General features: G+C 40.4%; 1 protein-coding gene across 5 annotated transcripts in view; it reads left to right on the forward strand.

Moving 5' to 3' along the window:
- The window catches only part of SLC28A3 (solute carrier family 28 member 3), a 70504-nt gene extending 60454 nt beyond the window's left edge, over positions 1 to 10050 (forward strand). For 4 of the 5 annotated variants that reach the window (XM_050945776.1, XM_050945777.1, XM_050945779.1 and 1 more), the window contains 4 exons: positions 1002 to 1083; positions 2048 to 2146; positions 6165 to 6288; positions 8908 to 10050. In XM_050945776.1, the coding sequence (XP_050801733.1) occupies positions 1002 to 1083; positions 2048 to 2146; positions 6165 to 6288; positions 8908 to 9034 (432 nt within the window). In that variant the 3' untranslated portion in view covers positions 9035 to 10050. The remainder of the gene's footprint in view (positions 1 to 1001; positions 1084 to 2047; positions 2147 to 6164; positions 6289 to 8907) is intronic. The other variant, XM_050945778.1, reaches the window with a different exon arrangement.
- The last annotated feature ends 4449 nt before the right edge of the window (positions 10051 to 14499 follow it).

A 14499-nucleotide genomic window follows, 5' to 3' on the forward strand; every position in this document is an offset into this window, starting at 1 on the left:
AAAATCCTTACAGTGATAGACGCAAGGAGCTCAATCTATTTAGCTTAACAAAAAGAAAATTAAAGGGTGACTTGATTATAGTCTATAACTGCACAGAGGTATAACTCTTATAGTAAATTAATTAATTTTAACAGTTAATGTTTTGACTTGTTTTGCTAATTTAAAATGCTCTTCATAGACATTTGCCAGTGTTGAAATGAAAGGTATTATATCAATTGTATGGCTGTCATATAACAAATACTAAACCTTTTTTTTTGTTTGATTTTTTGGTAGATGTACAGGTAGTATATATATTGTGTTGATGTGGCCCACATAACACACACACAGCTGCTTATGCAGCCCACAATGGTAAATAGGTTGAGAACCATGAGTCTATAAGTACCTACATGGGGAACATATAGTTAGTAATAGCCTCTTCAGTCTGGCAGAGAGAGGTATGATACAATCCCATGGTTGGAATTTGAAGCTAGACAAATTCAGACTGGAAATGAGACAAATTTTTAACTCTCAAGGTAATTAGCCATTGGAACCGTTTACCAAGGGCTGTAGTAGATTCTCCATCACGGATAATTTTAAAATCAAGACTGGATGTTTTTCTAATCTATATTCAAAGTATGGGTGTCACTGTGATACTTTCTGTTTTTTATCTATCCCTTTCCTAATGCTTCCGAACATTGTCTTCAGCTCCACATTGCACAGGTATTTTCAGAGAACTATCCACAATTACTTCAAGATCTCTTTCTTGAGTTGTAACTGCTAATTTGACTCTGTCATTTTGTATGTATAGTTGGTATTATGTTTTCCAATTTGCATTACTTTGCATTTATCAGCACGGAATGTCATCTGCCATTTTGTTGCCCAGTCACCCAGTTTAGTGAGATCCCTTTATAACTCTTCACTTTGGACTGAACTATCTTGAGTAATTTTGTATCATCTGCAAACTTTCAAACAATTGAATAATTTACTTTCTGTCTGAGGTGTGTGTGTGTGTTTGTTTTTAGATCCGTTCTGAAACCATTGCCACCTATGCCCTCTGTGGATTTGCAAATTTTGGTTCTCTGGGAATGGTGATAGGAGGACTCAGTAAGAACAATATGTTTTTCTCATTTTGACAATTTGTTTGCATGTATAATTAAAAATAAAACCACTCTATGGGATACATTCTTGATAAACTGCAACACATCAACAAGGCCCGGATTCTCAGCTGCATTAGGGCAGCTTTTCCCTCTCCCTCAGTGTAAAGCTGCCCTAAACCTGAATGAATCAGCCAGCAAAGAGCTTTAGTGGGATCCTTGGGTGGTGTGAAGCTGCTGTGGCAATCCCTATGCTCCACTCCTGTGGCTGGGGTGTGGTCAGGGCAGTCCTATGCCCTGGGGGTCCTCTGCTGTTGTACCCTCCCTGCTTGGCCATTGACAGCCAGTGCTATAGAGCAGACCCTCAGACTTTGCACAAAATAAACCATTTCATTAGATTCATTGTATTCTTGCTGGTATTTTGGAAAATATTGGTTTACTTTCTGTAAGAATGCCACATAAGTGAATCAGTTTATAAACTTCCAACTTCCCTGTTCTTCAGGAGTATCAAAAAATTAAAAATGAACTTTGAAAAACAGAATGTACTGTTAAAAATAGTCTGACCTGATCCTATATAGGCTGTCTCCTGTCTGCACTGGGTTCTGTGACAGCTCTGCTGTCAGAGAATGGGGGGGGGGGCAACACAGAGGAGCAGGAATCAATGGGTGTGACAGTCTGATACAAGGGGAAAAAAGCGGTTTCACTGTAGTTGGTATCTATTAGCCAGCTTCAGTCGGGTATTCAGCACATATTGTTGAGGTAAATGGAAATTACATTTTTTATTTGCATCTCACCTTTTAGTAGAAAGAAAAACATGTATATACTTTGTGTTTGCATATCTCCCTGAGATTTTCAGATTTATTTTACTTGCCCCTATTTGTCAGTCCCATGATTTGCAATTTGCTTTTCTAGAGGATATACTTCCTAGGAATTTCATCCTCTTTTTATTTGATTTTTTCTAATTTTCTTCCCAGCATCTATGGCTCCTTCCAAAAAAAGGGATATTGCTGATAGTGCCTTTAGGGCGATGATTGCCGGTACTGTCGCCTGCTTCATGACAGCTTGTATTGCAGGTACTGTGTATAAATTTGTAATATCTCTGACTGACCACGAGGTGTCAGTATGTTAGTACACTAATTTTATAAATGAGATCATTCATGTTATCTACCTGTAAGTTATTCCTGGCTTTGAGATGGTTAAAAGTTGTTAGTGAGGAAGATCTCCTGGAATTTGGCATATAAAAAGACTTTGCCTAGTTTGTCTTTTACATCTAAGACATCAATTTTAAAATTTTTAGTCAACGTATAATTACTGATACATCTAGAAGAAATGATAATTACCAGTTACAGGTGAGTTATAGGAACTCTCCCACATCTTTATCTTGGTTTAAATTAGAACTAGAAGGCAAAGAAGAGGTACAAGAGGGGGGAGGAGTGGGGAAAATAGAGTACTTTTATTTTTTAATGGGCCTGATTCCATTCTCAGAGTGGAGTCACAGCAGTGAACTCAATGAAGTTACTCCAGTATAAGTGAGATCAGAAACTAGGCCTTTATTTTCAAAATCCCATCAAAATGTGGGTAAAAGTCTCAAGATGAATCATGAGTTACAAAGAAATTACTATCTCAGAGAGGAAATGAAAAGAGGATGTAATATCAGGAATCAAACCACTGTAGGGGTTAATTCATTAGCCAGTTAGTGAGATTTCCCAAAAAAATCAGCTGTGATTAAATCATGCAACAATTTTTTTCCCTAACTTGCAGTTTCTTTTCTGAGCATTTAATATCCAGAACTGTCATTCTCAAAATCAAAGAATTGATGCTTCTTTAGTTTGGACAGGATCTTGGTGCATAAATAGCACAGCCAGATCATGTCCCAAATCAGAAAAGTCCACTTTTAAGTATATCAGTTTTTTTCACTATGGCCCCATGTAGCTCTTACCATTTTTTGAAAGCTATGAAACTAGTACCATGGACATTACATGAGTTCTACAGCTCTCTGAGTTTTTGACAAATGACAACTTTACCTTGCATGGAAAAACCGAAGCATTAGAAAATCTTAGCAAACGGTGTAGTTTGAAGGTCCTGGGTTGACTAAGAACCCAGAACATCCATAGGCAAATCTGTATATACTAAAATCTGTTGTGGAAAGAAAATTGTACTCCACCCACTTCTGCCATAGTTAATGCTTTTCTTATTCCTAGAATAAATTCTGAAATCCAAGTAATTTGTGGTAACCCTATCTCATAGAACTGGAAAGGATGCTGAATGAAAGGTCACGGAGTCCAGCCCCCTGCCTTCACTACCAGGATCAAGTACTGATTTTGCCCCAGATGCCTAAGTAGCCCTCTCTAGGAGTGAACTCACAACTCTGGGTTTAGCAGGCCAATGATCAGACCACTGAGCTATCCCTCCCCCCATTTTCTGAGTATATATAGACATGGGTCCAAGTCCTGAAACTCCATAGACCAGGCCTGCACAACATGTGGCCCACGGAGGCTCACTGTGCGGCCCACGGCAAGGAATCAAAGGGCTTTCGGCTGCCGCAACCGTGGGGAGCCCAGAGCCCTTTAAATCCCAGCCGCAGCTGGAATTCAAAAGGCTCTGAGCTGCCTGCAGCGGCGGGGAGCTCAGAGCTCTTTAAATCTTAGCCGTGGCCGGGATTCAAAAGGCTCTGAGCTGCCCGCAGCGGCAGGGAGCCCAGAGCCCTTTAAATCCCACACGCGGCCAGGATTTATAGGGCTCTGGGCTGCCCGCAGCGGCAGGGAGCCCTGAGCCCTTTAAATTTCAGCCGCGGCTGGAATTCAAAAGGCTCTGAGCTGCCCGCAGCAGCGGGGAGCCCAGAGCTCTTTAAATCTCAGTCGCAGCTGGGATTCAAAAGGCTCTGAGCTGCCTGCAGTGGCAGGGAGTCCAGAGCTCTTTAAATCTCAGCCGCGGACGGGATTCATAGGGCTCTGGGCTACCCGCAGCCACGGGGAGCCCAGAGCCCTTTAAATCCCAACCGCGGCCGGGAATCAAAGGGCTCTGGGCTGCCCGCAGAGATTCCTGGCCACAGCTGAGATTTAAAGGGCTCAGGGCTCCCCGCTGCCACGGGCAGCCCAGAGCCCTTTGAATCCGGCTGAGATTTAAAGGGCTCAGGGCTCCCCGTGGCTGCAGGCAGCCCAGAGCCCTTTGAATCCCAGCTGCAGTTCCAGTTGATGGGCTGGGGCTGGGATTTAAAAGGCTCGGGCTCCCCTCAGCGGCAGGAGCTCTGGGCCCTTTAAATCCCTGCCCCAGCCCCACCAAGCTCTGGGTTCCCCCAGCCACAGGAGCTTCGGGCCTTTTAATTTGCCCCTGACAGCTCCCAGCCACCTCTTCAGCTGGGAGCCCCGGTTGATTTAAAATCAAGCATCTCCTCACCACCCCCAACCTTCCTTTTTGGCCCACAGCTGTTTTGGTGGGGCTGCGCTGGGGAAGGAGGGTTTGTTTCTGCAGGGCTGGGCGGTGCTGAAGCAGGGTGTTTCCGGGGGGTGGGAGGTCCTGGGGGAGGTGTTTCCGCAAAGTCGGGGGGGTTCGGCCCTCAGCTGTTTTCTTTGGAGTAATGTGGCCCTCGCAGCTTTACAAGTTGTGCAGGCCTGCCATAGACGTTAATGAACATGGTTCTCTTCAGACCATTTTATACTTGTATATTTTATATTTTGGAAAATGCTTGGCAGAACTTAAGATTTATGCCCAAAGCTACCAAAACAATGGGCCTAATTCTCTGCTTACTTACCCTGATGTAAATCAGGAGTGACTCCATATTAGTTAACAAAGTCACACTGACATGAAACCAATATGAGAGGAGATTTTAAGGTAAAATTTCAGAAGGGATTAAGTGACTTAGAATTTTCAAATGTGTTTAGGTGCCTAAAGATGCAGATAGTCACGTAGTGGGATTTTCAAAAGTGCCAAAGCAGGTTAACCACTTAACTCCCATTGATATTAGGCACCTAAATACTTTTGAAAATTTGACCCTTAGGAACCTAAGTCCCATTAGATTCCTAAGTCACTTAGATATTTTCCTTATTTTACCCTTAGGCTTAAGCTCTCTATAAATTCATGGGCCACTGACTGCCATGCTCAAACTCTGGTCACTGTTGGTCTCTCAGAGGCTATGTCTACATTTGGAAATTGGCTCATATCTCCCAGTTCATGTAGATATATTTGCGCTAGCTCTCATTGAGCTAGTGCACTAAAAATAGTAGCATAGCAAGGGGTTGCACAGGCAGCAGGGAGCAATGGCATGGGCTAGCCATGCTGAGTATGTACCCATGGGGGTCAAGAAGGTCTGTACTCTGTATTGCTAACCCCTGCCGCTACTCGCAGCTGCCCATGCTGCCCCAGCTACACTACTATTTGCAGTGTATTAGCTCTGGGAGCTACATTAGCATGCCTGTGCAGGCAGGGAATCACACCCCTAGCTTCAAGTGCGGACACACCCATACAGACCTGATATCACCATCACTAAAAAGGCTTTTCCTTCCTGGCTGGCAGGAGATAAACCCTCTAAATGTCAACCGTTACATAAGAACTTATTTGAAAAATGACATTACTCAGTGCCTAGCAAGAAGCGTGAGGAAGGAAGATAGCTGTCCACTAATTTTTAAAGAGAGGTTATTTCAGAACTGGAACAAAGGATTTGATGTGTCTGAAATGAATGAGCTTCACCCAGAATCTGGCCTCTCCTGTTTCAGCAGCATTGTGTGTCATATGATATGAATGGAAGAAACTGTCCATCACTCTTCTCTGAGTTTAGTGTGGTATCTTTGGCCCTGTATTCAGGAAAAAAGGAATATTCTTAATTTACCATGCATTAGCTGATGTAAGTAACATGAGATAAAAAAATCCTAATGAAGACACAGCTGTTTGTAGTGTCACATGAGTTAACCTTTACTTTGACCTACTAATTCCTATTTAATCTTCAACTTGCCTTGTCGTCACTAGGATTTTACCTCATGTTAGTTACCACGTTAGCTAACATGAGGTAAGACCACATCTCTTTTCCAAGTGAAGACACCCACCTAGCGATTTCTATTATTAAAGGAAACTGACACTACCGTATTCAATTTCCAGGAATATTATCTGTACCGGTTGTGGAGGTTCCATGCCACATTTTATTAGGAGATGCTTTCAATGTAACAAATTTGCCAAGCAACACCACAAAAGTAGTTGGATGCTGCCAAGATCTCTTTAACAGGTATTTATGAGTGCATTATTCTCTCTTGCAGTCAATTCTGTGAAGTCAGTTATTCCCCAGGGCTGCTGTATTTTCATGGCAATCTTTTAGAAAACCATGGTAAATAAAGGCATATGTAATAGAAATATAAGGAAAAAAATCAATGTCCACAGACATTGCTTTGGAACCAAAATAACATTTTCCGTTGTAAATAATCAGAACAATGCATGTAGTGCCTCAAAAGTATGGAATATAAGAGTTACCGTCCACAGCATATGGAATTTTTCACTCATTTGGGCTCTTTAGCTTTGCATTTGGACATCCAACAGCCTGATTTTATTTTGAATATCTGGTCTATCTCCATCCACTGGCTGCATGTGATTTTTGCAACCCTCAAAAAATTATTTTAACCCAGTTTGTTTTTCTTGTAATTGTGCATTTCCTCTCTATCAGATATCAACTAGAGATGAGACAGCTGAGAAGTTCAGAACAAAATGTGAAATTCAAGTGAATTTTAGATCTGGAACTCTCATTTGAATCACTGTTTTGGTGGTCACATTTTTTACCCAGAAGCACACATCCCCAAAGTCTGAGTGTTGTTGGATCCTGTGTTATGATTAGGGCTCATTTCTAAAACTATTAAAACCTTAAGTATTTGAACTACCACAGTCAGGGACGGCTCCAGCTTTTTTGCTGCCCCAAGCGGCGATGAGGAATAAAATAAAAAAGATAAAGCCAATCAGTAGCACTTCAGCAGCAGCTCAATTGCGACGCTTCATAATTCAATGGCGGATCCTTCACTCCCTCTCTTCCTCTTCAGCAACACTTCGGCAGCAGCTCTAAGAGGAAGAGAGGGACTGAGGGACCTGCCGCCAAATTGCTGCCGAAGACCCAGACGTGCTGCCCCTTTCCATTGGCCACCCCAAAAACCTGCTTCCTTTGCTGGTGCCTGGAGCTGACCCTGACCACAGTACATGAACATAACCACATATCTGAGATAGGCCAGGGTCTTTTCCTCCAACAGTCTGTGTGTCTGGTTAAAAAGAGAACATTTTTTCTTTAGAAAATATTGTATACATTTGAACCAAAACAGGTCTAGAGGTAAATTGTATATTTATATAACTTTCCATAAAGAATTAGGGGGACAAAGTAAATAAAGATATTAAATAAATAAGGAGTATATTAAACCAAGTTTAGATTGTGACATGAGGCAATAAAGGTCTATGTTATCTGAGTTATGGCAGGCACATATTTTATTCCCTCTAATATGCCTTCCTTTCACTTCCACAATAAATCTATTATCTGTTAAGGATCAAGGGTCTGATTCTTTTTGCTCTTAAACAAATGTAAATCAAAGGAACCTTATGATGTTTTCTGTATCCCTTCATCATCCACTCCCGGTTTCTCTGTGGGTCGGGGGAGGAGGTAGCCCTTGTATAATTGCAGTGATGACTGAGACAGACTTTAGGATAAATCATAGAAACACTTCCATAAACCTGGTTTAATATAGTCCTTATTTATTTCGTATCTTTATTTACTTTGTCCCACTAAATATTTTATGGAAAGTTATTCAAATATACAAAAAAAAGCCCCAAAATATAATTTATAAAGTAAATACAGTATAGATGCTGCTGTAATGTAGCCTGAACGTATTCTCTGGCACAGATCCTCAGCTGGTGTAAATTGTACTAACTCCACTGACTTCAATGGAGCTTCGACAATTTACATCATCGAAGGATCTGCTATTCATTCCTGTCCCTGCAAGCAAGAGTCTGGAAATGTGACCTTGCAGGGAATCCTGCAGGATTTGTAGCAACTTAAACTTCCAGCTGGAATTTCTCTCTTTCTAATACAGATCTAGGTCACAGTCCTAACATTAATTTTCTATTTTTGTTATTTTAAGATTTCTAAATATGTTTCTAGCTTGGATGACTTTATATGAAAAGCAGCTTTCAATATTGCATATGCAATGGGAAAGATGACCATATTTTCAAAATCAAAACCTTGTACGCTTTTATGATAACATTTTTATGGTTACAAAAACTCATAGGCAAACATGGTTTTGTTTGTTTAAACTAGTATGTTGGTGCCATTACCACTAGCTTCTTCTGACTAGATGCATATTACTTGGAGTGGAGGACTTTTTCCTGTAACAGTGTTCTGAATGAGTTTATCACAAAATAGTGAACAGATGTGGCTAACATTTACTTAGAGCAAAAAATCCAGCTCTGCTGGGATCATCTCTCATTGGCAGATTCCATTCACTCCAAGCAATTTTCATCACACTGAACGTTCATTCTACTTGATTCTTTGTTCCTGGTAAACACAGAGCAAGTTCTACTCAGCATAGTGATACTGAGCAGACAGTTTGTTTCATTTTTTCAATCAGATTTTTTTTTAATCTTCAGTGGAATGTTTCCGTTGTCCTGGAAGAATTTCCTGGGGCACAGAGATTTCATATAGAAACTGGGACTGCCCCAATAAAACCAGGACATATGGGCATTTTAGCATTGCAGGGGTTTAGAACTGTCTATTTTAAGTCCCATTTCAAGTATGATAATTTAACATTCTAACCCCCCTGGCCAAAATATGTATATTGTGAAAATAAACCTGACTTCCTTTCTTTCTGTTCTTCACCAGCACCACTGCAAACAATTCTCAAGAGATCTTCTTAGGAGGAAACTACAGCCTAAGCTCTTTGAGAGGATGTTGCCAAATACTGGACTCTCCGACTTTTAATTGCAGTTGGACCACTTCATTATTTTGAACTGGGACCAGTCATAACCAAGAGGCTGGAATAGGGTCACATATGTTTGTTGGATAGGTGGAAAGAAATTAAGAGTGGAGAAATATTTTTCTGCTTAAGGAATGTGCAATAGTTTGAGCCTTAGTTTCCTTTCACACCAGTACAACTCCTTTGATTTGAGTGGAATTACTCCTAAATTATTCTGGGGTAAATAAAAAGACAACCAGGCCTAGACAACCGGATCAGTTCTCCAGTCATGAAGTCAGCCTGAAGAGAATGTGAGAACTACCATCATGGGCCTACCTGCTGGATCTGATTCCCCTCTCTCTTGCACCAGTGTAAATCAGGGTAACACCACTGAATTTGATGGAATCTGTCTAGTGTAAAACTGCTGTGAGGGGAGAACAGGGCCCAGTGCACTGGTAGCTGTTCAGTTTTGATTTGTAATTTTCCCATGTTCAAAACTGTCATCTACTGCCATTGGTATTTCTTCTTTTTATAATACTGAGTCTAAAGTTTTTTACTTTGCTAAGACAAATGACCTTGTTTGCTGTCTGAAATCTCTGTAGCAGGATTCTTCGTGCTCTTGCAGAAAGATGGTAACTGTATAATTGGAAACGTCCAGTTGTGACTTAATTTCCAAATCAGATGAGATTGCAGGTGAAATTCATTGTATTATCACTACTGGTTCCTTCGTTATTGCAATTCTGGGGTCTGATTCTGGTATCACACCAGGCTAAATCAGGAGTAACTCCATTGAAATCAATGGAGTTAAGTTGATGTAAATCCTATGTGAATGATACCAGAATCAGGCCTCTGTAGGTCACTGACATGGGGAGAACATCTGTGAGTCTTGAACACGGAAATTAACCATGAAAAAAGAATAATCTGTCAGCCTTACAAAAATCCTTCTTTTGGGAAAACTAGCTCATTTTATTTGTCATCTAGCTGTATATATTTTATTAAAATGTGTTGAGATTAAATTGACAGAACAAACTAAAATATTTTGTGCCTTTTCATAATAAAGCTATTCTATATTTGAGAGATCTGGGCTTTTTTAATTGTTATTTAGAGAAAATATGATGATTAGCCTATGTCAAGAATTTTCTTTAAAAAAATGAAGAGTGTATGTGTCATGATTTAGGCTTTATTCTTTTCACATGATAAGTTACACCAAGGTCTTTTGAGCCTGAAAACATTTTCATGGAGTTTACTTTTTTAAAGCTAGTAGTATATATTTCCACAGCACAAGACCATGTTAATGCCAAAGATGTTACTATAAAGCTAAAATGAAGAATTTAAATTTGAAAATCTGAGGAAATTGTTGGTTGAGATTCCCACACCAACTTAACTCATACAGGTATGGGATAAGTCAACCAGTTCTACCAAAATAAGACCTAACAAACCCTTCACTTTTCCATCTAAACACCTGAGAACCTGTTTTTGGCACTTCTAATTGGTTCATTAAATTTTTATCCTTACATGGCTGTGTCAAGCCCTTAGGCCACTGCTGTTAGTGCTATTTCCTTGGGATTTGTGATAGTCACTTCTGATTCTAGGTTCCTTCAGAAAAGTGTCCACATTCTGTAAAACTGAGGAGAGAGAGTGTGTATAAAAAGAAGGATGTCTATTACCTCAGCCCCAACACAAACAGCAAATGCCAGTGCTGCCATCTCTCATTATTTTATTGCAAGGCTCACATACTTGCTGGGTTGTGTTTTTTGTTGTTGTTGTTGTTGTTGTTTTTAAAAAGCCCCAACTGTTAGAATCATAAGATTGCTTGAGAAACTCAGGTTTTTCTTTTTTAAGGTAAGTTTGTAGCCCTCCTGGTTTGCAGATGAAAGCTTGAAAACATGAAATAAGTTCATCCTAAAGGCTCAGAAACCAAAAGGAAGAAAGAAACCCAGAATGTTTTTATCCTATGACTTTTAGTCAATCTCATGATTTTTGGTGGAGCCTGACTTGTGATTTTTGAAAGTTTAGGGTTACTGAAATGCAGAAACATATACTCTTAATAAACAGAAAATCAAAAATATTAGCTATGCAGAAAAGCAAAGTCAGAGCTAATCCTGAAATCTCTTTCCTAGATAGCAATGGGACTTGGGACCAGAAGTAACATTCCTCAACTTCCCTGATGTAGAACCTTTTTTCCTATCAATGAGAGAGGGATCCTGTTTAATAGGACCCACAGACGCTCTCTACTACTTCTCATTATTTCCTAGCATGCTCCACCCCAATTCAGCCTTCTAAAATGGCTACCATTGCTGTGACTGCATTTCCAAGCCTGGCTTGCAAGACCACTCTCTCTAGTAAAAATACACAGGTGGTAAGTCCCTTCTCACTTTCAAAAATGACTCCTGTATGACTTGAGGGAGTAATCTTTTTACCAGTTGGTTGATTTGGCGTGTTTCCTTCCTAGAGGAGTTTTCTACTGTTCTGCTTGCTTCTGGGCAAACAGATCAGCTACCTGGCCTCCTGTTCGTTCAATTAAAGGAATCTAGTGACAGAGATGTTCAGCCCACCCTGTTCCTAGAGCTCTTAATACAGAACAAGTGAGGTAGAGAGAACAGAAGGAACTTGTTATCAAGGGCACTCATGCTTTCCAAAAGACCATTTTTTGTCAATGACAGTATCCACTGTCAGAGCTTCTGTGGTAGTGGTGTGACAACGTGCTAAGGAAGCACCAAGTCTCAGATATTCTAGGACTAATCCAATAAACTGGAAAAGCCCAGAGCAGGCCAAATTTCTAACAGCCTAGCTGCCAACAGTCCTGCTTGTCTCAGAATCCAAAGTTTCATAAACAAGTGGTGCTGGTCTCCTAACCACATTCCCAGGAAGTTTAAAAGTTCAGGCTCCTTTGGTGATAACATTTCTAGAGTTATTCCACATGCACAGTGTCATACAGCGAACATCAGCCTATAGGTTATCTCCTAAAACAGAAGGAGGGTGGGGAAGAATCAACCTATTAAAAGTTTACATAGTGTATATATACAGCATATATTCCCTGTTTATTGTCATACTGTTCCTACTTTTTTTAATGGTTTCTGTAAAAACAAGTGATTGTTATTAATCAGTAAACCATGGCACAGTGTGAATTATTGTGGAATAATTCACACTAACTATGCATTGGTAGGCACAAAGCTAAATAATAATAATACCTCATTTGTACATAGCACTTATCAGTAGATCTCAAAGCATTTTACAGATGAAGAAACTAAGGGACAGAGAGGTAATAAATGGGTTTAAAAAAATATCAAATTGCTAATACTTTGTTTAGCATTTTTCATCTAAGGATCTCAAAGCACTCTTCAAATAACATCTAAATTAAGTATCTCAGAGGATGCAATGAGGCCTAAGTAGTAGTATCCCCATTTTACAGTTCCCACACACAAGGAAAGGTTGCAACTTTATCCTATGTTACTGACAAATCAGAATATAAAGTGTTGGATCTAATCCAGGTGCTTCGTTAAAATAGGCTCAGTTATATCATGTATGCTAACTACCAGATGCAAGGATGTATTCCAAGGCCCTGAGGAGTTTTGTTATATAGTATGGTTAGGAAGTTAGCTAAGCTAGTCAGTCGATTGACTATAATTCCAGCAAACATATTAATACTCTTTATAATGCAGAAGGAATATACAATCAAAGGAAATTGCTTTTATTTTAACACAAGATCTCTCTGGGCACAATCTAGCAAAGCACTTAAGAGTCTGTGTAGCTTTAAGCACATGAATAATCCCATTTTAAATCACGAGGACTATTCACATCTTCAAGTTATGGATGTGTTTAAGTGTTTTGCTAGATCAAGGCCTCTGTGAATATCAAAAACCAGGAAATAATCTATATTAGCAGCATAATTATTACACAGAAAAAAATCAGTAAAAAAACAAATGCTAACATTTTATTTTTTTGCTTTAGAATATTGTTAGCCCTTTTGACCCCAGTGGTTAGCCAATTTGAGGGGACTGGTGGCTTGTTTTGGCTAGTAGGAGAGATTCCTGGTGGAGTCAGGTATTTCTCTGAGGCAAGCCTGTTTATTTACAAATAATGTACATAAAGTCCTGCTTCCTTCAACATATTAAGAAGGAAACAACAAGAGATATTTTCTTCACTTACATTTCCAAACATCTTTCATCCAAAAGCACTCTAACTTTCCCTACCATCCCTCCTCAGGATCACAATAACAGGGCTGTGTCTTTGGCTTTCTGCTTCTTCTTTTGTGTTTCAGATATCTGATTCAACTAAAAAAAAAAAAAAACACCCTCAATTGCTTTTTACATTTACCCTGAACGCAACTATGCAGCTGTTACACCTACTAAATTCAATGAAGTTTCACCCAATTCATAACAATCTATTGTATTATTAGACAAGTATTGTGTGCTACAGATGCTCTTAAAATCGCCTTGTTGTCAAAACTTTGGGCCAGCTCCTACAGTTCTTACTCCTGGGGGAATTGTGTGCCAAAATACTATGTGCCAAAAATTAAAAATTCTGCACACAATATTTTAAAATTCTGCATATTTTATTTGTCAAAATAACAAAATATAAAAACACCAGTTTCAATTATTTTGGTAATTTATTTCAATATACCTGTCAGCAAGTAACAATACAGACAACAAAAAAGATTCTGGAAATGTTTTTTGACAAATAGATTCTTTACTAGGGATATTAATATGGAACTCTGAGGAGTAATTAATTTTAACTTCAATATAGACCCATATTTCCTGCGCCCTTCCAAAGCAGTGAATAGGCTTGGGGGAGTCATGGGTAACGGAGGAGCTGAGGGAGAGGGAAGTAATTGTTGAGAAGGAGCTTGGAGGTGAACTTGGAGGGCTGTTGTGTATGGGTGTAGAAAATATGGAACAGGGTTTTGTTGGGGAGTGGGGAGGAGGAATTGTTAAGGAGCTTCCCCCATGCAGACCTTGGCTGACCCCCTAGCCTCTCCCATTCAGTCAGGCTCATCTGTCCCTGTACCCATGTGTCCCTGCACCTCATGTCTGCATGTGTTCCTCCACTCCCACTCAGACGCCCACTCCCAATCCCCTGCGTCCCTGCACCCCATCCTCTCTGTCCCCATGTGTCTCTGTGCCCCCACTCAGCCATCCCTCTTCCCCCATGTAGCCTTGCACACTCTCCCATATCCCCATGTGGCCCTGCACCTCCCTCTCCCATTCAGCCTCTGCCCCAGTCTGTCCGCCCCCATTAGCTCTTATGAGCCCCTATCTGATCCCCTAGTAACCCTATTCTAACTGTCTCTCCATATCCCCTGTCTCCTGACCTGGCAGGAGAGGCACTGTGAAGAAAGCACTGCAGGCTCTTTCTCTTCCCTAGCTGTCTAGGAGCGGCTGCTCTGTTCTAGCACCATAGTGCCCTTTAGTGGGCAAAAGGCAGAACTGCAGCAACTTTCTGACAGGAGCTACACATTTATTATGCATGCCAGCTGTGGTGCAGAATTCCCCCAGGAGTAAGTTCTCTGGCAGAACTTC

The sequence above is a fragment of the Gopherus flavomarginatus genome, chromosome 3 (assembly GCF_025201925.1).
Source record: "Gopherus flavomarginatus isolate rGopFla2 chromosome 3, rGopFla2.mat.asm, whole genome shotgun sequence".
In the NCBI taxonomy this organism is placed as follows: domain Eukaryota; kingdom Metazoa; phylum Chordata; order Testudines; family Testudinidae; genus Gopherus; species Gopherus flavomarginatus.